The sequence below is a fragment of the Cetorhinus maximus genome, chromosome 25 (genome assembly GCF_964194155.1).
Source record: "Cetorhinus maximus chromosome 25, sCetMax3.hap1.1, whole genome shotgun sequence".
Lineage (NCBI taxonomy): Eukaryota > Metazoa > Chordata > Chondrichthyes > Lamniformes > Cetorhinidae > Cetorhinus > Cetorhinus maximus.
In genome coordinates this window covers 8,177,191-8,204,468 of record NC_135903.1, presented here as the reverse complement: position 1 = coordinate 8,204,468, position 27,278 = coordinate 8,177,191, and the positions used below count along the sequence as shown (strand labels likewise).

General features: G+C 42.1%; 1 protein-coding gene across 1 annotated transcript; it reads right to left on the bottom strand.

Annotated features, from left to right (window-relative positions):
* Positions 1-2,319: 2,319 nt before the first annotated feature.
* On the bottom strand, positions 2,320-26,667 carry LOC144667850 (polycomb complex protein BMI-1-like). Its single transcript, XM_078529375.1, has 10 exons — positions 26,546-26,667; positions 16,655-16,783; positions 11,339-11,435; positions 10,748-10,803; positions 10,598-10,648; positions 9,818-9,926; positions 8,200-8,242; positions 6,111-6,209; positions 5,940-6,020; positions 2,320-4,163 (listed from the first exon to the last, which is right to left on the bottom strand). Exons 2-10 carry the CDS (start codon positions 16,764-16,766, stop codon positions 3,843-3,845), a joined length of 969 nt encoding a protein of 322 aa, XP_078385501.1. The 5' UTR covers positions 16,767-16,783; positions 26,546-26,667; the 3' UTR covers positions 2,320-3,842.
* Between the last annotated feature and the right edge of the window lie 611 nt (positions 26,668-27,278).

Here is a 27,278-nt window from a genome sequence, read left to right as displayed (position 1 = left end):
GCTTGTAATCTGTTGCAGTTATCATGGTCAGAAATCCCGCCCTTAACAATTGATGCTCGATTATATATACTTTGACTAAGAATGTAATAGGCTAAATCGAAAGCTCTAATTGAGATCCAGCGGCAGAAAACCCATTAAAAATCCGGTTCAGGGCAACTGACAGGCGTGAAGGAGATTGACGGGGGTAGGTCATTCCTGCCTCTTCCAAGACTAATCACCCTGAAGTTTGCTGTCTCTTCGCCACCGGTAATGTAAAAGGACGTGTTGAAATCATCCTGCAGGATGTCCCCTTCCCTTCACCTACATACTTGCAGTTACCTTGGAGGGCTTGAGTGTGTTGAAATATTTTCCTGTGCTTTGGGAGACTGGCCTTAGCGATGGACCTCCACCTAGATCTGTGGCCGGCATGAATCAAATGTTGGCGATGTACATTAGATAATGTCAATCCAATGCATTTGTTCAAATCCTAATATGCTCAGTTAAACTTCCCAGCTTCCAATATTAGCTGTTGTATATACGATTGATAGATCTCCACTGCACCTAACCGGCCGCTATTCGTGGAAAAACACCAATTCTTGCGGAAAAATGTTTGGAACGCCTGCGGCAACTTTTGATGAAAAAACCTGGAATATTCTGTTCTCGGCAGATTCAGAAACTATTGAGAATAACAAAACCCAGTTGGGAATATTGAAGCCGTGCATGATCCCAACAGCCCTGCCTCTTTAATTGGTGCGTCGGGGAGAAAAATATTGAAGATTAGCCGGCCTGTGCAGATTTGAATGTCGAAGATATTTTGCATTGTGACTGTTTTATTTTGAATTTATAAAAAAAAACCCCTGGGGATATTAGCCAGCATCGATGGTAACCATGGCGACCCCCTGAAAGGTGTATTATATCCGCAGAGCTTGACGGGTAGCCTGTCGGCTGCTCCTTCCCGTGGATTTTGGGGCATCTTTATCCAAGGGATGTTTAAAGTTTCATCTCCTTCTTCCCCCGCCCCCTCCCCATCCCCGCTTCCCCTTCGCCATATTCTGGCCATGAACAGAACACCGGTCCCGGCAGTTTTCACTCCAATGTAAAGCCCTGAACAACATCTTCATCCTGGGAGAGGCGGTGGTTCGAACGCCACCCCATTCAGTGCTCACTAGACCATTAAAGTTTCACGATTTTTTTTTTTGGAAGCATTTAAAAAAAAAAGCAGTGTTCAGAATCGGAACTCTATTGACTTGTGTAGGGACTGTATCCTGGGTTTGGTGGCATTGCCGAAAATGGCCGTATGAAATTCACCAGCAGGAGTTCAGTAAGTGACGATTCTCCCTGTTTTAAAATATAAACAATAATTATTGGAACGAGGCAGACGGATCCCATTAGAAACGCGTTGATCTCGTACAAAGAAGGTTAGTAGATCTAATACAGATGGATTTTTTGGGGGGGGTTCCCCTTCGTACAAGGGTCTGGGATCATCAATACCACTTCACTCTCTTTATCTCTCTCGCTCACTCTGCCTTTGCAGGCATTTCTACTCCCCGCCCAGGACTCTCTTCTGTACGCTCTCCCCTTGTAACTGCTCCCGAGGCCACTCCACAGACGGGGTCCGGACTTGCCCCTGCCCCCTTCGAAATAAAACAGCTCCAGTCACCATGCCATTAACGGCCCAGTGTTCAGAATCGGATTTCCAAAGAGTACGAAAGCGACCCAGAGTGCTCTGGACTTTCTAAGGCTACTGAAAATGGCTGTGCAGATTTCAGCAGCACTGGATTCAGCAAGTGGCTATTACTCCCCTTTTTAACTTTCTCTCTCTCTCTCTCTCCCTCCATACATATATATGAAAAGATCGGGGAGCTGTTGAGTTGGGGGATTAGACAGGGAGATATTCATCATATGTATTTCATGAGAAACATGTTGACCATATACATTGGACCTGCATTGCACTCTAATAGAAAGAAATTCAAATATTTGCATTTCTATAGCGCCTTCACGACCTCGGGATTCTCCCAAAGCGCTTTACAGTCAACAAAGTACTCTTTTTAAAAAAAAATATAGTCGCTATATAAATGCAGCAACTGATGTTCACCTGGAAACGCAGAACAAGAAAAGCCTGTGATCTGAAAATGTGAGAAAGTCGGGGAAATACAGTTGAGAGCGCAATCCTGCTCCAGTGAAGCCGGACGCTTATTTCAGCCGCTGACTGGCCTGCTGGTCATCTTCAACATCTTTTTAAAAAAATATATATATATTTTCCCTGGAAAAGTTCAGGGCCAATCGGCGTACAACTTGCAAACATTTATAATCACCAAATGAGGCAATATCGTGTTACCAGTGTCCATTCCTTTCAAAACTTTATTCAATATGTTTTTTTTTTGCTTTAGAAAATAAATGGATATTGTCATTATTTTAACCGAATAGCTGTCATACCGTTCTACAATCGAAAGGTTATTTTTAAACATGGGAAGGTGTTTATAATTAAAGTAAATAGGCTTCTAGAGTGATTTAATAGGTTTATCAAAACATAAAATAAAATTTATGAAACAATGTTCATTCTGAACTCATTTCCTTTGTGCTGTTTCGTCGTAGCAAATCGTTAGCAGGACAGACTTATCATTTCATTTCAGGCGTTTCGCTGACTCTCACACTTGTTCTTTTTCTCTCTCTCAATAACACACACACACACACCCCAAACTAAGAAAATGTAAGCATTGAATTGCTAGATTGTACAGTCGACTTCAATTAATGGAGTAAATGAAGAAAAAAAAAATCACAATTTGTATTAAGCAATCAAAACCAGTTTTTTGGAATTGTCTTACATTTTTGCATTGAATATTTGACTATCACTGAGCTGTTGGAGAAGGCTGGAGGTGACCAGTGAACGCGTTCTGGAAGAATTTCTTTCAGGGCTGAAGGTGAGTTGTTGAGAGATCCGGCTACTTTTCTGTTAATTGAGATCAGAAATTTGTGGCTTCGCAACCATTGCTCAGCAAACGTTTTTCTCCCCCCACAACTATCGTTAAAATCAAAAATTGGTGAAATAAAACGGCATAGTCTACTAGTTTAAAATATGTGCTGAATATGTTACCACAGACCCCAAAGCTGGAGTTAGAATATAAACTAGTCTCTAGGCCACTCTAAGTCCCATAAAGGTTTTAAAATGGAGTTCTGTACATAATGGTTTACATGTACACATGTCTCAGGTTTTTTTGACTGTTTTATCGGCCTAATACACACTGTCACATTTGAGAGAGAGAGAAAAATACCTTCCTCATACCAGGCAGAGGAAAGTTGTTTGCTTTGCATCTTCCAACACGTGACTCCTGGATCTGGTCAACTTTAATTGGCTACAACACCATCCATCTGAATGAGATTGAAAGTTAATCGCGGTCACTTTGTCACAATACCAGTTTGAATACAATGTTTCCCCTTTTAACAATTGCGACTAATGAGACTGGCTTTAAGGCAAAGTTTTAAATATACAGGGTTTAAGAGGAAAAAAAACATCTACGCCTGATCTCTCAGTAAACGTGGCGACCAAATTGTATCCTGCGGTCCAATGCTCCTTCGTTTAAGAGGAATCGACTGTACTCGACATCTGCAGCTAGAGGAAATGAACGGTGAGACCCCAAAGTGGTTTGGGAGCCCATCATGGAGATGTGTTCTGTCCGTTTACATTTACAAACCTGTGCAGGGGATACAAATGTTTCTGACAATACCCATATTGCTAAACAGAATATATATATTACATTTAATAAACGGCACAGGAGCCAGTTTGCGATGTTGGCCGCGCCGTGGTTCAATATACAGGCGAGTCCCTTTCGTTTTTGTTGGTTGACATTCACTTGGTCCGGCTTTCAGCAGGAAGCAGGGGCTGCCGAGCCGTTAACAGTCACTTTGCGGCCTCTGCCGACAGATGGAGGCATCTGGTGACAGTTTGTATTGCCGTTCACGATAGAGGCAGCTGCAACTGGATACTGCGGATTGGGAGACAGAGCCGGCGTGCCCGGGCTTGGCAGCGAAGAAGACGTGGAAGGAACGGCGGCTGGGCTGCCCTTGTCGCTCACCGAGTCACTCTCCGAGTTTATGCTGGTGTTAGCGAAGTCCTCGCTCGGGTGACTGAGTTTTAACCGTTTGCAGGCAGGCTGAACCTTGTATTTCAGAGGCAAAGGGCCATTCTGCAAAGGAGTCACAACACAGAAACATTAGGGAGTGCGCGCGGTTCGTCGACAATCAGACGATTGGAAATAATGTGCAGCACAATATAGACATTTGAACTAGTCTTTCCCGAGACGTCAAAACTTCAGAAGTCTACCTCTCAATCCGGCCCCCACCACTCCTCTTCCCCGTAAATAAAAGGCAAGATTTTTTTAAACCAGAGACCGCCACTACTCCCACCTATCTCACCTTGTTTCCTATTCTTTTCAACTTGGTTGTGTCCTTTCGCTCTGGCCCTTGGCCTTTCACACAGGATTATCACAAAACCAGTGTTACTGTCCCGTTGAAAAGGCCAACCCTCACACCCGGCCCCTCATTACTCCCGAATCTCACAGCATTCTGTGCCCAAACAGCGAAAGGTTTCCCAAGCGCTGTCAATAATTATAAAATGCCCGAATTTTCACTTACTCCTAAGTTAGTCTGTGCTCTTTGTGAACGGACGGGGCAAGCTTTTTGAGAAATCTCAGACAAGGGGGTGCAAAGGATCGCCTTATTTATGCAAAGTTTTATCCATACGCAAATATACACACTCCTGTGCGTTTGGCTTTCAATTATTGGGGGTGGGGGGGCGGGGGTAGTAGTTACAATTGCCTGGGTACCTTCTACATGTGGTGAAACCCGGTAATTAATCAGATTTGGGGCTTGGAGCTGACCGATCACAGCAAACACAGGGTAGTAAAATATGTTTTTATTTATTTCAGCGATCAATGTTGTAGGCATTGGGAAAATATACCCTTATTGTACTGCACTCGTGTTGCTAATTAAATTACAAGCTGGGTTAGTATAATGTTAAACATTTGCATTGACAGTCAGAACAACTGGCCAGGGTACGTAACAAGGTTAGCAACCAAACTAAACCCATGAGTCTTACTTATTTTTCCAAAATATGCAAGTTTAGAATTTAACATCTGCAAAAGATTTGTATGTTCTCTTGATTTTAACATAGTTTGGTTGGGACAGAATCTGGAAAATATGAGAGCGTCTGTTTGGCATTTGGAAAGTGTTTTTAAAAAGTGCAAAGGATAAGTTCAGGTAACATATGCACCTGCATCTCTTGAATTGGCTCCACACCAGACATCTGGCCCCATAAAGTTCGGCAAATGAAATGAATAGATTCTCGCGGATTAGCACAGTACTCACTATGTAGGTAACCCGTTTTATATACAGTAAACAAATGAAAGCAAAATACGTGATAGAGATAGCTATTGGCACTCGAGTATAATCGTGCGGGTTAGAATGTTCCTATACCTGGATTCTCAACCTGGCTACGGGCCCAGGCCTCCTGTTCACAAAAACAACTCATTTCCTATCAATAGGGACTATACTCCAAGGACTGCAATATCCTCTTGTTCACGCCTGGGTGAACAGCTGAAACCTGGTTGGCTGTTTTTCTGTCTCTCAGATCACCCGAGGATTACCTGGAACAGGCACCGCTGGGAATGCACAGAATTCATTACAAACAACTAAAACGGATTTGTATGTTTGAGGAGCGTACGGTCACATCCGAGTTTTGCCAACGCATGAAATCACAACCAATGCTCTTTGGCAAGTACACGAATTAAACCCCATCCACCCGTTCTCCTAATTGCCTATACTCAGCACACTTACACATACGTACATATACACATGCATACACACACAAACATGAGCTAGCATATAAACGCATACATACACGAGTGAGTTTCCTAGTACAATTTCACCTGATTGCATATACCCATAACAAAATGCTTAATTACCCGTCTCCACGTATAGATATATGCTATATCCATAAGTGTGTAGTAATCTTTGAGGGGTTCGTCTTCATACATAACGTCAATCTAGAATCAAAACAGACAGATTTCAGCTAAGGTGAGAAACGGAAAATAGATTTCAATGTTATTTGTTTTTTTCTAAAGCTACAAACTTACTCGAAAATTGCTGGGAATATCCATTTTATTCCGTAGAAATTTTCCCAAATGCATCACCGTCATTGCAGCAGGACATCGCAGGTACCGTACACTGTTAGCCTAGGGAGGGAACATAGACACACGGTGAGGACTCTGGGTGAGATAATGTATTCGGCTGACAGGTGCCCTCGGCCAATGAGGTGCGACTTCTGGTCTGATGATTGTCAAGACAAATCTAAAGCTATTATTTTTGCCACTCGCTTTCGAGTTCACGAGGAAATGATGTTTGGCAGGCCCGAAAAACACCGAGCTCGTTATTCCTACCTGCCTTTGGTCAGGTTTGCTAAATTTGTAATTAAGGTATAAGCAGCTTTACTTTTAAGTACATGGCGCCTATGAATAAAGATATCCATTATTGTTCTGCACCTTGTTCAACCAACCGAGCTCACTGCAGCAGCTGTCAAAGGTCAATAATATCACACCTTCACTAAAGGCACCTGTGACTCTGTGCTGAGAGTTACTGAACACTAATTAAAACATGTTCTTTCCAAGATTGGAGTTGAAAAAAAGCCCCAGATAAACGTGAGGGTAAATGTACACACGCACTATTTTCAAAAGGAAACATTGTACAAGGCCCCAGAACAAATTAAAACCAATCTGCAGAATTGTATGGTCAACAAATGAACAGGAAACACATTTTTGAATCTCTCTCTCTGTCCGTTCTCACTGTTCCTGACACCATTTACACACGGTGAAGACAAGCTGCTTTGTAATTAGCAAACGTGCGCTTCGTTTAGATCAGATAGTAACAGTGATTTGAGATTGTAACTTGCTTACAACACAATAGAGGGCTGTGGTTAATGTTTGATTTTGGGATATGACCAGCGCCTTGTACGAATATAGCCGGAAAATGACATACATGGAATTGCATGGTTTAATAAATCATTGCAATGGGCAGACACCTGTACTTCCACAAAGGGACAAGGGAACCCAATGGCAATGCTCAAAAAGGAGAAGTGCTGTCCGAGTGTAGAGGCACTATCCACAACTTCGCTGCCTTGTTAGGACCAGGAAGCTTACAATGGAGGACCGAATTTGAGTTACGTTCAAACGTTGCAGGGTATTGCTTTTTAGATAAAGTGAACAAGGAAATAATAGACTGGAGGCCAAGAATCGATTCAGCGTTTCGCAACATTGAACACTATAACTGAAGTAGCGGAGAAACAGTTCAGCCACTGGTCACAATTGTTTCAAACCCATAAAAAAAAGCCCTCAGAAGACTCAATGTCGTTCTTACTAAATGCCTCTAGCATCTTAGCAGCTCCATAATCTAAATCTAGCCATTGTTTTCATTAGCGAAGTTTGAATCTGTCATGGAGGAGCCTCTCTGTCTCATGTCTAGCCAAGTATTCATCATATCTGTTTAAATTGTAAATCATCGATTGAAAATGGACAATGAAACTCTCGTCTAGGCCTAATCCTAAACTTTCTAATGCATGTTCGTCAGCTTTCACTGTTTAACTGTATAAGGTTAAGCTTCTTGTAATTAAATTATTAAGCGCATCTACAAGTGATTGATAGGGAAAAAAATTGGATAAATAGTTGAAGGGGTGGGGGAAATATCAGGGCCATGGGGAAAGATCAGGGGGGTGGCACTGACTGGATAGCTCTATCAGAGAGCTGGCACAGGCACTATGGGCCGAATGGCTCCCTTTCGTGCTGAAAGATTCTATGATATCGATGCTATTAATCAAGTTTGCAGTCCTGGCTTTCTGACCTAATATTTAAAACCGCTACCATTGAAATGATGTTCCGGTCTTCGGTTAGTAGTTTAGACACTGCCAGCCGCAAGTGAGTTTATAAATATTTTACATGTCCGGAAGTTTTCTGCTTACTTTCTAATATACGGACTGACACCCTGAAGAAAACGAAACCGTGGAAAAAGAGATTTTGCTAAACACAATTTTAAAAATGAACTCAAGCAAGAAGTGCAAGTAAAGAGAAATATCAATGTTTGATCCTAGCAACTGCACCCGCAGCACACCAGGCAACAACTAAACGTTACAATTTGATTCAATAGTTCAGACAAAAGCACTGGTAAGGAAATTACCTTGTCTGTGTCTTCAGTCTGTGGGACTTCTTTCTTTTCTGATCTAGGACAAAACAAATAGGGACAGTTTGGGTTGACCATTTTTTTTTTCAACAAAATAGGGAGATTTCAGAAACACTCCATTGTCGGTAAAGCGCTTTGAAAAGTCCAGAATTGCTGAAAAGTGCGAAAGAAATGCAAGCCCATCCTTTAATTAATTACAAGGTCAAGTAGTCATTACCTCTCATTCGATGTATAACCCCTTACTAACAGAAGAGAGAGCTCACTAACTTTCCCATGGTTTGTGGAGTCACGTATTGTGTTCGGTTACAGTACCCTCGTCTCTCCCAAAAATAGTAACTGGAATGTTTCACACCTTGTCGAAAACAAAGGGAAGTTCGGCTCTTCAGAAACCACAGAGCAAAATAAATGGAATTTGTGTTAATTTGGGTAGAAACCCTATTGCCGTTGTCCGATGTACCTAATCTCCAATATCCTGCTTTCAATAAACTTTCTGGCGAATTAAGGAGAAAATCACAAGATGAAAAACTCTCAGCGGAAATCTAAGTGCCCTTGGGCTGTGAGGGACCGGGAAATAAATAGACTGCAGTGTTAGTTAAATGTATAATTTGTAAAGGAAAATAGTGACTGGAATAGAATCGACGAACGTGCAAATCCGACAGTTTCGCCAAACTCTTGTAACTCACTTTCAATAATTCCCTGCACCTAAAAGAAGTGACTATGATAGCACTTGTAAAAGTATGCATCGATGTTACGATATTTTCTAATTATTACATATTTTATCATTGATCTACAGTAGCAATTAATTAACAAATAGATATTAGAAGATGCATTGACTCAGGTGAATGCAGAAGATTCCCTGGTACGAGTCAGAGAAGAACAGAGTTCTCCCCCATGTCCTGTCCAATATTCATCCCTCAACCAACATCACCAACACATTGAGCTGGTCGTTGCTGTTTGCATGATCATGTTGAATGCAAATTCATGCGTTTCTCGACATTATAACAGTGACTACCCCTTCAAAAGTACTTCATTAACTTTGTCCTGAGGCAGGGAAAGGTGCTATGTAAATGCAGCTTCTTTCTTTCTACTGAATTACCGTGAAAGGGGTTCTTATACAAACCTTACATCTAATGTAAGTGGAGCAGCCTGGTACAAATGCAACAGTTCCAATTACATAACATTAGAAATATGTTGGGATCACAAGATAGACCAATTATTATCATGCAAGACCGCTGCCCTCCCATTTTAAACAAGGAAAGTCGCAAACAGACTATCGAGGCTAATAGATTGCAGCCTATGTGGTGACCAAGGCAAATAAAATTTTAAAAATTGGGTGGGTATCTTTCATCAGATACCTCACAGCATCAGCATACTTTGCTTGTATTCCAACGTTTGAATTGTAACTCTTTTTCCTGTCATTTATAGGTCTGTCACTATACCTAAGGTTCTGTGGGTCTCTGGTTACTTGTTGAACGGTGTCAGTGTCACAATAATTCAAAGGGATAAATGTGCTTTTGTTTCTGTAAATTTCAGTGTAAAGCTATGAAAATTCATATTGCTGTTAATCCAGAAGATAATATTTCAAATTTAAGGGAATAAACATAATTCAACTTACTTGTTGCCTTCATAAAACTCTAAAGACAAACTAATGATTTCATCGTCTGTAATAATTCTTTTCTCTTCTTCCGTGACTTCCCCACGGTCTTCGTTTGAACCATTCGTGACTGTTTGGGGAGGAAGCAAAAACACATAAATGCTCAATCATATACTGGAAGTCATAGTTACTGGGAAGATCTAAAACCCCTGTCAATTCCATTACTTGACCCCAAGTTTAGAGAAACTCAAATATTTGGATGTTAAAAATCAAACAAGAAGGGCGATACATTCTCTGTTATCCTGTCATTGCAATTCCTCCTTAACACAACAGCCTCTGTAGATTGGCAGCCAAGAAGAGCGGTTTATCTGAGGGCCCCGGTGACCTACTTGGTTTCTGGGAAGTAGGCTTTATTTAAAAAGAGAAACGTTTAAAAACAAACCACTAAATATAACAATAAATATTTCAAATTACAGGCAGAGTTATTCTGTAGAATGTATGTCTGCACAGTTTGCGGAGCACTGTATTTGTTTGGGGACAGATTGAAAAGGAAACTGACTTTTATGTGACCGCATCAACTAATACCGGAGCTTTTATATCCGCAGCGCAACGCAAGTGTAGGACAATCATTTCGCATTTATGAATTGCAAGTAGATGTTTACCGATTTATGTTTCCACAATTAGATTGAAGTTGACCATGTAGTTTGGAGATCTAAGGGGGCGGGGAAGTAATGTTTGGTTCTCAAGGCAGTATCAGATTTGCAGCCAACCATAATCCCCTATTTTCAAATAAACATTTACCATCTGCTGAGGGATGGGCCGCATAGAAGTCTCTCCGCCTCTTCATCTCATCTGCAAAGGGAACAAAACCAGCAGAACACATTCAGGTCCAACATGCGGACAAGTGATCTGTTTTAAAAATGAAGGTAAGATAAAGGAAAAGTTGCCTACCTTTGAAAAGGCCCGGAACTAATTTATAAACTATGTCTTGTAATGTTTTATCGGCCCTGGAACAGAAGGAAGGACAACGGTTGAAAGTACATGGCGATTCAAAAACACATCAAACATTTGACAAGCTTTCTAATAAACTTGAAGATATGAAATGTCAGAAGAAGCCTTTGCAGCCCAGTTGATTGCATGGTTTGAGAGAAAATTAAATAAATGCCCCGCAAGAGGCAAAATATCATTGGTTCTGAGCTTGAGCGTGGAAAGAGCAGATCCCACAAAGCCCAAGTGCCGAGTGGTTTCCATCTGTGTCGGTTTCCTTTCGTGATCCTAGGTTAAACTATAACTTTCCACATCTTGCTGTCAATTCTTAAAAGTGTAAGTCGCCCCTCCGTTAATGGTAACAGGGAGGTGTGTATAACTCGCCTGTATTTTAAAAATCAGAATCAATGTTTTTCCTGGGCATGTGCTAAGGAATGGTTTGGATCAATAGACGGGAGTAGTCACCCAATTTTTTAAATTCAGGAAAAGCACCCGAAGATTGATATTCCCAACCGCGGATCCCCGAAGAACAGAAGATGTGACAATAGGACTCACCTAATGCTAAGGAGGGGTCTAGTTTTGTGAACCTGCACATCACATATGGGACAATATTTGTTGGTCTCCAAATAGCGAACGATACAAGTTTTACAAACTGCAAGGGTTTAAACAAGACAAAAGATAAGGGTTAGACAGACAATTTTATAAACTCGACTGTCGAAAGTATACAGACGTAACTTTAAATGTTTCTGATCAGTTCCTGTTAATGTTGAAGAGGTTGGCTTACAACATTTCACTGCTGGATTATTCCATTTCCTAGGTACCAATATAAAGTCATGTTATTCAGTTTTACCGATATCGCCCTATGTTTTTCACCCGAGCAACATTTGAACAAGTACATTTGAACTTTTCTACTTGTTTATTATGTCGTATGGGCCGGAGAAGCAGTTCGACATCGAGGTTTCAGCTGACGCAGTGTGAATGGATTCGGGGCAGAGGTTCAGTCTGTGGGTGGCCGTCTCACTTGGACGGCCACGGTCACAACCTGAGCTGTTCCTCATATTCCACTTGTGGAGCAAGTGTCCATATCTTCCCTGGCCCGTCCTCAAAGCGATTGAGGTTTGTCCAGATTTTCCGTGGACGGTTGAAGACAGTAAAAAAAAACCCCACTGGAAATTCTTCTCCAGGTACATCCAGCTAGGAATTTGCGTCAGAGCAGCGTGACTGGTGTAATACAGTCAAACCTGGTAGGTTGAAAGTGCTCAGTTGTAGCGATAGATATATTGGGGACATTCCTGTTTAAAAAAAAAACATCCCCAGGAGTATAGAAACGGGAGGGTCAACTCCTCCGGCCTGCTCCCAGGCAATGAGAACGTGGCTGATCAATTGCTTAACTCCATCTACCCGCCTTGACTACTTAACCCTTAACACCGCTTACCTAACAAAACTCTATCAATCTCAGCTTTGAAGTTTGCAATTGACCTCCAGCCTCAACTACACTTTTGTGGAGAGAGTTCTACATTTCCACTACCCTCAAGCCTCTAAACAAAATTGAGGGGGGAAAGTCCATTGTTGAATCAGATTAAACCCTTGGTTTAAATTTTGTTCTTTCCAGGGCCATGACGGTCCTCTGGTTTCTGTGTGTTTGAGGTTGTCTGTACCTATTCCTGATACAGATACAGGCCGCGATTGCTTAAAGTGGTGACAGGCTACAGATGTGTAGTTTGATAGATTTGTTTAGCGGGAAATATAACACATGGAAACCGCAAAACTCCCCTACAGCAGCAGTAAAACCAATCCTTGTATCGTTTCTACAAAAAAACTAAATGATTGCGTAGCGAACGGCTGCCGTCATGACATCCCCACGCAAAGCAATGGACCCTGGAGTCCCGCAAAGGCGCTAATACTCATTAGCTTTCAGATAAGTTAATAAACTCTTCAAGCTTTGCTCCTACGGTTTAAAGCGTCACCTCAACCCCTCAATGAGCTACTGCTTCGCAACACACTCCAGTTTCTGTTCAATTTACACGTGACGATGGTTTAAAATGCTGACCTTTCAGAAACTCAGTTTATTTAATTTATAAATTCACTGTCTTTTATAAATTAATTTATCAATGAATGCTGTCACGTTTGAAGATGTTCTGCGGATGTTGAACAAGTCTGGGTCAAACTTAGAAATATATAAACGCGAACAAGCTGTGATTTAGAAATCTATGTTGCTGGATGCAGAATACAAATATTGAGTAAGTTAGCTTTGGGAGTTTTGTAATGCTCCTGCTTGTAGTTACCAGGAGGTCTGTTGACATGGCATGTCACGCTCGCCTGTCTTGCGGCCATCCTCACACACCCACGGTAGCTCATCTGCAATCGCTCTGTGACATCCTTCATTCAGCTACGTTTAGGTCGACCCTTACTTTCTGCTGCCCCCCACTTTGCTCTCTGGAAGAGGTCTCTGTAGCTTTTCAGCTCTGATCGAATGGCCGAAATATTGTCATTTTCTTTTCCGGGTGTCACTTCTTAGATTTTTTTTTCGCTCTTGCAATTTCAAGCACTCCTTCATTTGTCTGGTGGTCTGTATATGGAATTTTAAGCATACCTCTCAGCATCCACATTTCAAAGGCCTCTATTTCCTTCTACAGATCTTTATCTATTGTCCAGGTTTCAGAGGCATCAGGACAGTGGATAGAATGTACCACCTTATGAGTTTTTCCCTTGTTATGAGCTTGAGTTTTCTTGTTGTTAACACATCCTTCATCTTCACAAAATTACTTCTGGCTGTCTCTATCCTTCTGACTTTGGAATCTTCTTTTACTATTTGTCCTCAATAGACAAACTTAACTATTTGTTCCAGTGTGACACCATCCACTTCAATCTTCACTTCAGTTTCTCCTAATGTATTCCCTCTGACTGCCATTGTTTTTGGCTTTTTGGTGTTCATTCTTAATCCATATTCTAAACTTCTAGATTTTACTTGATCTACAATATTTTGTTGGGCCTCTTCTGATTCTACAAATAATGCTGTGTCGTTCAGTATACCACAAGTTTGTTATGTTTCAGCTTCCAGTTCTTACCCCTGGAAGTACATCTAATTCCCTGAATATTTGTTCTGTGTATGGGCTGAATAATTTTGGGGACAATACACAGCCTTATCATAGTCCATACACAGCCTTATCACACTCCTCTTCACTTGAAGTATATCTGATTGTTCATCTTCTAGCCTGATGCTCATGTACTCAAAGCAATTTATAATCTTTTTATACTTCTAGCCTGATGCTCACGTACACATGAAGCAATTTATAACCTTTTTATTCTTTTTTATAATGTGTACCAAAAGAAACTTTTTTATTACAAAAAAACCCCTAAATGTGCTGAACAAGCTGAATAAGACAGAAGGGTTCAGACACAGATCTCTGTATGTTTTCTTCCTGGTAAAAAATGTAATTTTCATAGTGTTAAATGAACATTTTTTGGGGTTTGATATAATTCCAGGACAATTAATTATTTTATTTGGAGAAATATGTTTTGTGATGTTAACTGTAATTGAGTCTTCATTGGTGAGCAAGTAAATAACATAGTGAAGGGTTTTCAAAGGAAAAAAATCAATTTGCATTTCTATAGTGCCTCAAAGTCTTCACGGCATCACAAAGAACTTCATAGCCAATTAATTATTTTTAGAGCCTATTCACTGCTGTTATGTGGGCAAATATAGAGAAAAATAAATAAACTGCATTTGATTGCAGATAGAACATGCAAAGACAATATTGTGAGGCATTCATCTGATTAAGAGGCTCGGAAGATCTATATAGAGGATGGGGCACAGCTGGAAGTGTTTGCAGGGATGCAATCTAATCATGGGGCTCAACTTTTTCCCAATGTGTAACACTGGACTTTTGCGAGCTATTACAAACTTGTAAATTATTTTGGAGTTAAGATTGTTTGCACAGGGATAAGGTTGGATAGCTGAGCTTTTAACTGAATCCGATGGGTTCAGATGTTTTTACAAATGCAATAATGGGTAGTTGGGAGTAGATTCAAAATCAGTAATTTCAACTGTTTCATGTAGAAAATATTGCACATTTACCATTGATTACAAGACTATAATGCAAACTAGGGGACTGGGAGGTTTATTAATAAATACCTAAACTGTCTTACACGCCAGCAATATAATTGAAAGCAAATTAATTACATGAGAATAATAGATGATTGCAAATAGTTTTATTGTCTAAGATGGCTTTGAAACATTAATGTAATCAAGTGTGTTTATATTGTGGATAGTGGATTTATGAAAGTGGATACAGAACTATTACCCAAGCAAAAGTCTGGAATTTCAAAATGGTCATCTAAATTCTGAGATTATGTTCCTGACTTCAATTAAAGAACTTGAGGAGATCATTTTTAGTTCTCAGTCTTTTTTTTAATTGCACTGGAAATTGAGGTCAGTGACAATAAGACTGTTTTTGCAGTCCCCATTCTGTTGTATGATGTATGTCTGTAACATAGTAGTCAAGGATACCAATAAATAATTCCAATCAATTGCTGGAATGTGAATTTATAATAATCAGCCTCTTCTGGATTGTTTACAAATAGGGTTTAAGCGATATGAAATAATGTAGCAAATTAGCAATAAGTGATCAATTGCATTTTCAACAGAATGGACTGAAGTTACAAGTATAAAACCTTACATTTGGAAAACAACTTCATAATTATTACATAATTAGCATGTACTTTCCTCAAAAAATTAATTGGACAATTTCTGTTTTAAAAATAGTAATTGTCTGGAGTATATATTTAAAACATACAAGTGGATACAAGTTCTAATTCCAACAGTATTGCCACTGTAAGGCTGAAATATGTTTTAATGAATTTGTGTGATCAAAAAGCTATAATGAAATTGCAGCAAATCACTCATGATTGAAAACAACCTTATAGTAATTACTTTATGTTTTGTCTGTAACTTATGCATTAGCTAGATAGGAACAGACAGAGAGAGAAAAGCTGCGAGTTACCTTGTTGGGAGTAGGAGCTTTAACATAATGCAAGGATTACTATGACCTCAGCAACAAGCTGAACAAAGCTTCAGCTGTTCAGAGACGTCACATGAACCGTCAGATTGAGTTACAGCCTTTTCCTCTTGCCTAGGTGCACGTTATATTTCAATCAAAGGTACTCGCGCCATTCATGAACCTTGGAGCGAGTTTGAGCCAGGACCAAAGGTCAAAGCTAAAGGGGCGCTAACGGGTACCACGGCGAAGTAAAACACCTGATTCCACTTGTGACACTCTGAGAGTGGCCATTTCCTTGTGAGATGGTGAATAGCGCGAGTACAATACTCCTGGGTTCCATCTGGTTCACGATTAGCAGGGTTGCGGGTTTTACTCGGCCACGAACAAAGACACCTACTGATTATCAGATGAAGTGATAGGGCCTCGCGTGACAGGGACTGGCCCTGTTACATGTAGTTATTCAGGGTTTTGCACCCTCTACCAGCTGAAAACCTAAAGTCACGCGTCCGATTGGGTCTATTAGCGTCGAAAGTAAATAAAAACAAATATGTTTACATCCTTACAATCAAGCCAAACTCGACTTTTCCCTTGAAGGAGTTATGAAAAGAACCATAGAAAAGGTGCCAATTGTATGATGTCCTAAACTGTGACTGCAAAAGTAACTAAATTTACCATTATGATTCATAACTAAAGAAAAATACACGGCAGTAAAACTGCTGCAAACGTGTTTCAGAAACTCCTCACTTAACCTTCAAAATGCCATTCACCTGTAGCCGGCTGAAGGATAGTCTGAATAACTAGAAGACATCGACATGGTTTAGGCTTGAGGCTTAAGAGTTGACATAAACCAGCACAACTAAAATAAACTCACATGAGTGTAGACATTCAATGATAGTTGTGGCGTCTATGAAATATCCCCCGCACAGGGCACACATCAAATGAGGATTCAGTTCTGTGATTTTGATCCGGGTGGTTCTGTGCATTTTAGCTGCAATGGACTCTGAAGAGGTAAGAAAAAGAAACATTAGTTGTTGGATTTGGGCTCGGGGAGTTGTAGTTCATGTAGAAGTTTAGTAACTCGTTCCAAAGAATTCAATTTTAATAAAAACACAGAAAGTATGACTTTCTAGCATCACTTTCATTTAGATTTCATTAGTAATTTCCCCATTATCGCAATTCCTGAATTCCTAACATGGAGTACGAGGGTTGTTTGAGGAAACCGGACTGAGAAGCACGATAAATGAACAAACGCAATTAAGTACCATAAAGAAACCGAGGATTGACTACATTATGGTACATTACTCTACAACAAACGCCAGCTTTACCTCAGATGGGGAGAAAAAGCCACAGATAAGCCTAAGAGATAAGGTGAAGTAAGCAAAAAGCAGATGTGTTACCTTCGAGTCTTTAGAAAAGTATACTGTCACAATAATTCGTCTACATTTTATGAAATGTACTGGACCCTTAACTGCCATAACAGACAACAATCTCAACACAGGATTGGAACCCAAGGAGACTGTAATACAACTACTCCTTACATTATGTAGTAATGAGCTGGGTGCCATGCATTATTACAAATGTTAATAGCTGGAAGCTTAGATAATACCATGCAAAGCACCCCGCTGTTAATCAGAAAATATAGTAAGTAGATATTACAAAAACCGCGAGAAGACAGTGTGGTTGAGGGAGGGCGTTACTATGCGAACTTATTCTTCTTTTTACCACTGAATTCAACAAAAGAATGACAAAGTTGTCTTTGAGAAGTTAGCGCTTTTCATTATTACATCAGAAACTCAGGAATCGATCTTCCTTTTGGGAGGTTACACAAGTTCAATTGGCTAACATTTGAAGAGCAACATAATATTCTAAATTAAAATGTTCCAGTCTATAGAATTGTGTTGAAACTGGAGACGGGCTGAAAGAATTGTTGCTGGCATGTTTCAGTTCTGATGAAGAGTCATACGGACTCGAAACGTTAACTCTGTCCTCCTCTCCACAGATGCTGTCAGAACTGCTGAGTTTTTCCAGCAATTTTTTTTTTGCTGCCATGCTGTTAAGTGGAAGAGTAAGCAAGTCCATTTGGAGCATACTCACAATATCCCCACGTCTAATGAACAGGCTTATTTCTTCTCCAATATGTTTTAGCGTGGAGCTTTTTATCGTGCTTTGCAGCAAGGCTAAAGTTTAGATTTTGTAAAATGTCATTTTAGAAAAGAAACTTATATCTGGAGCATATCTTAGAAAGATTTCATATGGCTGTGAAGGATAGTGTTGGATAGCTAGCATTTTACAAACAGACGTTGAGATTTGTTGAATTACATCTATCGGTCTTAAGCACTTGGGAAAGACAAAGTTCAATTGGTTTCCCCAATGCCTGCGACACTCTCTAGTTGAACAATTGGAAGTGAAAGAACATGTGCTTTAGCAAGCTGACTCCACATGGGGTATCTGAGGTCCCAATCTTAAACCTTACACCGAATGAGTGACACATTTGTCTACATCACTGTCTTACCCTACAACAAACGCCAGCTTTACCTCAAGTGCCACTTTTTTATATGTAGACGCGGTTACCAAGCAACTGTCTTAAAAGGTGGATATAAATAGCAACGTGTGTATCCAATCCTATACTTAACACATGTTCTCAAACACTCCATCGCATAAAGAGGAGGCCTGGCTACTTTGAAAAGTTGAACATGCTGGAAAAATATGAGTCCAAAGCTTGTTTTCCTTTGTAATCAACTGTGCGCATGCCTGTTGGCGTGCTGTGGCCTCTAATCATCTCTCAAAAAAGAAAGGGAGTGATTATATGACAGATGAATAGTGCAGTAGGGATCCTCACATGTGATACCTACCCTTAAAACATGAACAGAAGATGTTTTGCTGGGGAATGGGGGATGGGGGTGGGGGTGGGGGGTTGGCAGGTGGGCGGTTGGGTGCTTTCATTGTAAATAAAACAAACTAGGTTAGCAACGAGGGCATTCATTCTACTGTTTAGCATGTGACATACTCGTTCAAATGTAAGAAATGTACATCCATCACTCGTTGCTGTTTAGTTTGAATCACTTCAGCAGAGAGCTCGGCAGCTTTAGACAGAAGCTTCAGTACCGGTCACAGTGGCAAAGGTGCAATGGGTCCAGGTGCAGCCCTGTATGATGCGATCAGCACTGGTAAACGAGAGGCTCCTCTCGAGTCGACTCAATGTACCAAATGGCACCGTTTTAAGACCAGGGCGAAAGATGCAGATGGAACGCGCAGGCAAGAGGCACTTCTGAAACTGGGGGGAAAAACACCGTCAGCTCTCTTTTGTAGCCTTCTGCACAGTGGCTGACATCGATTATGGTAAAGCACTATTGCAATCAGAAAATATCGAGCGCTCACTGCAACTGAGGCCGTGATACAAACTCGCCACTGGATTACCAAGAGAAAGGAGGGGGCCGGTATCGCATTTTAGAGGTTATGTAATGCTTTTACAGCATAATTGTCTTTACTTGACTTACAGACATATTTTTTAGCGAGCGATTCCAAAACTTTAAGGGGAGGGGAAAGGGCAAAGAAAAAAGGTCTGAAAATCACAGGCTTATAAATATTCATTCATTTATCATACAGTTGAGTTAGATTGTTAGTCCATATATCACACATGTAGAGAGAGAGAGTATATGAGTTTGAAACCGTCATGGGGACGAGTGAGACCCTGGGAGTTATAGCTTCCTGAAAGCAGGTAGCGGATATGTCACATTCTGTCCGAGATCGATTTGTTTGGAACCGGTACAGAGAACGGTGCCAGTGAATCGTCTGGGAAAGAATCTGGTACATGTTGCAAGGAATATGTCAGTGAAACACACGCATATACACATAGATCTGTAAACACCAATGGACACCCCGTTCATACCACATCTCTGCCAATCTACTCGAGATGTTATTTTCACTTGGGCAAGGTCAGCCTCTTCCGTTCGCAAAACTGAGCGGCCTTTACCGGGAGCTGGGCGGTTGCCCGGTTATACACACAGGTAGTTGCCCACATCCTACATCTGGCAGACTAGATTGCAGGACCTGCGCGGCGTTTTCAGGGTGGAAGAAACGATTCCGACAGCGAAAATGCACATTTCGATAGCAAGGGAGGGAGGCTGCGATGTAAATATACGGGATCGACGCGGGTTGCTGTATTCGATCCCTCTACATCTCGCCTTCTGATTTACCTGTCCGCGCTTCCCAATCCCCTGGAGCGTACAGTACTAGACCGAGTAAACATACGGTAAACAGTAAACACGATACTCCTGCGCATATACTATCTGGGATTTTCCTAATCCCGTCGTATATATGATCTGCTCTGCAATACATGCACTCGGCAGATTGCTGACACGGAATATTTACCAAGCCCCCCTCACTCCTCTCGCTTTCACTGTTTTACTTGGAAACCATTCTCTGTCCGTCGTTCTTTTTCTACCTCTGTCCGCCTCCCCCACTCCCCACCCCACCAGCGCCCCCCCCCCCCACAAAACACACACACACACGCGCGCGCGCGTTTTCATATCTACTGGTCCGTACAAAATCAGATAAATGATCCGATGAACATTTAGCATGCAATTCATTATGTAGACTATTGCTGCGTGGGGCACATACACAGTCGCTTAAATCGATGCTGGAGAAAGTTAATATCGCTTTGAAAATGCACCATCACACCCCCGCGGCCGGCGGGTGAAACTACCACGCAAAAAAAAAATGTATATGAAAAAAATGAAGATAAATAAAACGCTTAAGCAGCAGTCCTTCAAAAATATTTTTTTTAAAAGGAAAATAAACAAGGACATAACATAGGCTTTTAGGTGTGATGACATGGATAGTAGCTAAAGTCCCCGCTTCTGGTTACTTTGGCGTCCGTCGTTACACTTCGTAAGATGTCCCCCTACCAAAAATAAATTGTAAATAAAACAAATAGACAAGCGAGTGGAGAAACTCACCTGCCTGTAGCCAACATCCAAATCAGGCCTTTGTAGTCCATTTTGGGGAATCGACACTAAAATAAAAGCAAAATGCTGCGGATGCTGGAAATCTGAAATAAAAACAGAAAATGCTGGAAAACCTCAGCAGGTCCAACAGTATCTGTGGAGAGGGAAGCAGATGCTGCCAGACCTACTGAGTTTTTCCAGCATTTTCTGTTTTTTATTATTGGGAATCGACACAAAGTGAATTCAAGATACAAATTAGTTGAGAGGATCATCAGCCTCTACTGTATGTGAGTCTGTATGAGTGTGTGTTTGAGTCTGATGGTGTTTGAGAGCGATTGAGAGTGTGTGGGTATGTGTGTGTGTGTGTGTGTTTGTTTTTGGCTGTGTGTAAATCTGTTTGTGTGTGAATGCTTGAGGTGTGTCTGTGTTTGAATATATAGGTATTTAAATGGTGTGTGTGTGGTAGTGTGTGTTTACGTGAGTGTGTGTGTGTGCGCGCGCGTGTGTTTGAGTGTGTCTGTGTATGTGTGTGCGTGTTTGTGTGTAAGCGTGAGAGTGCGTTTGTGTGAGTGTGTGTGTTTGAGTGAGTGGCTTTGAGTGTATGTGTTTGAGTGTATCTGCATGTATAGAATCTGCAGATGACGCTCTTGGTCATCCACGTGACTGAATTACGTCGAAATATCTTTTATTGCAGTTGGAATCAGATATACTGTTTGACCCACCAACCGACTGACCGACTGACTGACTGACTGTGCTGCTGCATTTACCGGTACCGGTGGGGGAGGTGCATCCTGCTATTTACCTGTATTGTGGGCGTTGGTTGAACCAAGCTTGTGACCGGGCAAAGAAAAGAATGATTCCATCAGCTCTGCTAAAACCACACTCTAGAGTTTAATAACTGATACATTTCTTCGGTAGTTCATTTGAAAACTGATTGTCTCCGGAATTGGGGAGGGGGTCAGCCAGGAAACCGTTATCCTCAAAAAAAAGTCAGTTGCAACACAGCATGATCCAGAGGTTGGAAGAAACAGCTGTTGACGGAGATGTGAAATAAACAAAAGTCTGTGTTTGTCTTGTTTTTGGTTAACTCCTGCAGATTGAAAGTAATGGACAAGCGTTGCTCGATTATTTTTAAGGGCAGTGATTTATCTGATGAAAGTTACCCAACAGAAGGACTCTCCCGGGATTATAAATTCAGAGGTTTTAGCGGATGCAGATTACATTACAAGTGACCATTCCCTTCGCCCTGCTTCTCCCCACCCACGCACCTCCCCACCGCCCCCACCCCCACCGCAACCCCCACCCCCACCCCCACCGCCATCTTCCAAGAATGGATCTCAGTAAACACTCGCTATTAGATCTTTGGCCAGCGGTAGGACACTCAAAGGTTGGAGGTCACAGCGCTTCGACTGCGTGTTCCTGTCAGAGTCAACACATTTCTTTACTTAACTCTCGCGGTGGATTAGATTTCTCGCCTATGCAACGCTGCGAAGCTACTACAAGCAGCAAGGGATCAGCTGCCCTTTCCTGATCATTAACGCCGCGATCGGACCTGTCGCGAATTTATTCCAGTATCAAAAACAAACCAAACTCTGTTTAAAAAAAGTTGCACTCCAGCTCAGGGATTGTTTCTTTTAAGCTGGTTGATGTTTATTTTTACATCAAGGTGCGTTTCCAGTGAGTACAAATTGTAACCAAAAGTCAACCTTTTGGAATCTCTCACTATCACGCAGTAAGCTAGTACAAATTCAGTCTATCTCACGGTGTTGGCTGATTGTTCTTCTTCCCAATAACGCCATTTAAATCTATACATGAAATTGCAACAATATGTCAGCTACATAATAATATGCACAGCAACAAAAATGGTGGCTTCTATCTGACATCTTCCATACAAAAGTTTTGCTCCCTAAATTAAGGCAACTTGATTGTCGGAGTCTCTAGTTTCTTTAAATGCAGAGTGGATTGGTGGCTGATGCAGCAGCGGGCTGCTGTGCGAATCTGTCATGTATTGTCTCCTTTATCGATAAGGCCGCACAGAAACATGCACAGCCAGACCCTGAATCAGAGCATCTCGACTCCTCCAAGTAAACCATGTGGGCCTTACGATGGAGTTGATACTGGTCAGGGAAATCATGGCAACAGATTGGGACTTTTAAACAGCTTGTCTTGTCAGAGGGGTGTGTATCACAAATAGTCTTAAAGAAACTCAACTTGGGTCGCTATTACAGATGTCTATTGAAAGTGTTAACTGTGGAGTTCTAAAATCTATGACTTGTGATGGACCCCACAGCTGTTCGGGCCTACTACAATGTTTACAACGGAGATGGGAAATCCCCCTACGTTTCATTCCTTTTCCTCTATGACCCATGAACTTGCTTTTCAGTGCAAGGGCAACCCATGGTTTAGAACTGCGCAGTCTGGTGGGATGGTGGGTGTCGCAATAAATTAAAGCTCGACCCGATTTTGCCACTTTCAAACTATTTTGATAAACTCCAGTTCAATAGTTGTTAACCTGTTATTGCGATAATGCTGATAATATGTTTGTCGACAACAGTTCATAGTTTTTCTTTAAAAGCACAAGTTATTAGAATAAAATCAATGTCTACATTATGTTTGATACAGGTGGATAAAAGATCAAATGTATATAATTCTATGATTATTTTAGAGTTGAATGTTTCAGTAATGAACTGCACGAGGCCCAATTTAATCCTATGACCAACCCGCAGAATAATTTGTGTTGCCAATTGTACGGATTGCCGAACGTGTCAGATGGTAGTTGGTTGCCTTTTGACTAGCCTACGTGTGATTTCATTTCGACAATAAAACCCAATTTTATGTTTCATTCACTTTCACCCAAGCGTCATTGCAACGGACCCACAAGCGGCAGATCTTGCTTACAGGAGAGTGGCGGGAAAGAAATCAGAGCGAGGCCCTTTAAATAATAAACTCAAACACCTACAGAAACAGATCTACGGTTTAATATGGCAAGCGGTGTTACCCCATCAATGTGTGTCATTTACAGTCACTGAAACCAAGAAACACAAGCGATGGGAGGTGTTATGCTGGGTGTGTTGGAGAATGGGAAATTCCAATTGTCAGGAATCCGTTAGCTACATATGACATGTTTATTGTCTTTATATGTTTAGCGATAACTCTGCGTGGCCGCGTTACCTCCAGGCCGTTAAATGCTGTGTAACTTTAGCTCCAAATCGGTTTTCACTTCTGTGGTTTTCCTTGATTGTCATGATGAATTATTTATTGTCGGGCCAAAACCCTGACCGAGGAAGGGCTTCGGTCACCGGTACCGTCCCCGCACCCGCTGTCAGGCAAATAATGCGAGTCGGCAGCGCTCAATATTCCAGTAACTCTCAGCTCAATGCAACAACAGAAACGACACGTTGATACGATTCACGTGAAACAACACTCACTGAATGTATCGGGTAATTAACAGCAGCGTGGCTACTAGAACAGCAATGGTTGGAACCCGGATATACTATACACCAAACACGTGATTTTTGTCAAGATTTTTGTTTTTTTTTGAGAGAGCGAAATCACATGGGCTTTCGGTAATGGGAGACATCGGGACGTGTCACATAGTACAAATACAGATCAGACTGTTGCTTCCTCCAAAATGCGCACACATCATTAACTCATTCCTCAACACGTAATATTAGTTCTCATCATCATCTGGGGGGAGGGGTGGGAAAGGGTGGGGGTGAGAATAACATCAGCAATTTTCACCTTGCACCCGACAACATAGCAACCCCGTCCAGCGTTTCTAAGCAATTTACAGCCGAGTTTAGTAATGTTAGTAATTTCCCTGCCCATGCCCGGGCTGGACTGACAATTCCCGTAACTTAGACCCGGACTCGCCCTCTCTCCTGGTTCATGTGTCAATCGCCGATGAACTATTCTGTGCACATCTGCCCTGATGTGATTTCCATGCGCGGGGGGGCGGGGGTGTTAGGTGGGTGGGTGGGTCCAGGTGGAACTGCAGAGAAAGGCGCGTGTTCCTCGTAACGAGACATAAACACGTAAACACACTCACTTACTACAGCCTCCATCGCAAATCTTAACCCGCGTTACCCTCTCTCTCTGAAAAAATATACGTTAAAAACAAACGCATGTGCATGTGGATTCTGAACTCGAAGCCGCACCAGATCCCCATCCAGTTCCACCTTCCCCTCAAAGATAAATATTCCCCGTTTCAAAAAGATAAAACTATTCTCGTCCTCGCTTCACGCCCAGTTTCAGTTTTTAATTATAGTTCTCTGCTGTTGTTACAAACTGACTGGAGAAGTGTCACTGCCGAAATCAGACTTTAAAATATATATATATTTTTTAAAAAAAAAACACCGAGGAAACTTAACATAACTCGTGTTACCACGCCTGACAAGACCTTCACAAAGCATGACATTAACTTCACAAAGCGCAAACCACCACCAGATTAAAATTCAATTTCATACCGTCTCCCAGGTTACAGTTACTGAGTTCACATCTTAATATTTCAATTTTATCTGCAAATTTTCACACAGATACACTCTTGTATTTGGCTTTAAGGGATCAGCAAAATTTAAAAGGTGCAAATCTCGGAAAGGTTTACAGTGTCTAAACTACATGCATCAGGGGCGGGAAAAAAAAACAAGCTTTCAGACCAAAACACACAACACGCGCGTTAAAAAGGCGATTCAATATAGTTTCGTTATAACCAGCCGGGGCTAGATCTTTTGCAACCGCTTTGCATTTCGACACAGCCTCCTTGTTCTGTGCGGATCTGTGCCGAACACAAGCTGTTCTGAGTCCTTCACGCACACACACACACACCACAAATAAAAATAAAGGATAAATGAAGCCAGTGTCTCTCTCTCTCTCTCTATATATATACTTCCCTCCTCCTTGACCCAGGTATCTAACAAGGCTGGAAAGATTCAACTCACGGGCAGCCGCCGTGACAAACCCGGTTTGTAACAGGCGAGAAAGCTTCCCCGACTTGCAAGTATTTCAGGGTAGGACCCGGGCGAAATAAGTTCGTAAAACCCCCGGGCTCAGGCGGACCGTCACAGGACTCTCGCAGTGACAATCTGCACAGTGTGCAGATTGCGATTCTATAAAATCGTGCGGCTGAGACCCGAGACAAAGTTTAAATCGTGGGCAATATTTGGGTGACCACTTTTTTCTCAACGCACGAGGCTCCCCGACCCGGACGGAGCGCGTTTTCGAAGGCTCTCTTCGCTGATTCGAAAGCCAACCGGAGTCCAAAGTGAGCAAGGATCAGAAGCTAAGAGTGTGACCCTTCGAGCCGTGCCGGGCTCGTGTGGCTGGGGTTGGAGAAAGCAGCGATTTCTAACTTAATTCGGCGTTGAGAGAGGGAAAGTGCCCCGGCGTCTGGAAACTCACCAGTGTTTAAAAAGGGTAGAGAGAGAGAGAGAGAGAAGAGAGAGAGAGAGAGAGGAGATCGGGCAGGCAGGAGCGAAGCACTCGGCACAGGGACCCAACTCCAATTCTGCAACAAATGGGAGCACCGAGTGCCGGCTGCTGAGCCCGACTGGGAGACGGAGGGAACGCCTGGGGTCAGCCTGAGCGGCCGGGGCCGGACCGGGCACCGGGGCAACGAAGACAATCGGCAGAAACAATGAAAAGTAGCAGATCGGTGGAATTGAATTCAAGGCAAGCGGCCATCTTGAAATACAAACAGCAAAAGGGATGTCAACCGATCTCGCACCACTAATTTCGTTCAACTAAAGACATCTGCCAGACCCAGAGCCCGGTCTCCCAGGCTGGTCGGAAAGTAGAATATTTTTTAAAGCGATCCCTACCTGATCGTCGGGCCCCCGCCGTCTCTCGTGCGACTAATCGAGCGAAGAAACAGTGTTTGGCTGGAGCTGTTACTACAGACTCCTCACACAAAATGGCTTTTTTTTTCAGCTCCTGATCGACCGCCCCGTTTGGTCACGTGGGTTCATTCCTTCAGGGTGTCCAAAGGCAGAAATACTGACTGAGAGAAAGACAGAGAGAGAGAGACAGACAGACACAGGCGGACAGACAAGAGGGACAGACACAAGGGGGGGGGGACACGGAGACAGAGGCACAGGGAGCCAGTGGGGAAAGGCTGGGAGGCCACAGAGGCAGAGAGAGACCCACAGACACACCCACACATAGACACACACACACACAGACACACACACACACACGCAGAGGGAGAGAAACTGTGTGAGAGGGGGGGAAAAAAAGCCTGAGAGAGACAGAGAGACACAGACTGGAACAGAGGGATCCGAACTGAGAGAGACAGACACACACACAGCGAGCGAAACATTGACTGAAAAAAAAAGACTGAGGGAGAGACACAGAGAGACAGAGCGGAAGAGGAGGGAGGTTGTGGTGGGGAGCAGTTACCAGCAGTTTTTAAAAGGGTCAAAGATTAAAATGTAACATTTTTTAAAAATAGAGCGCATTATATATTACACACCAAACACTTACAAAGAAGGAAAAATGAGTTAGTTGCTCTTGTATTGTGTGAGTATTATTCACTTTAACATTACAAGTGGTTTG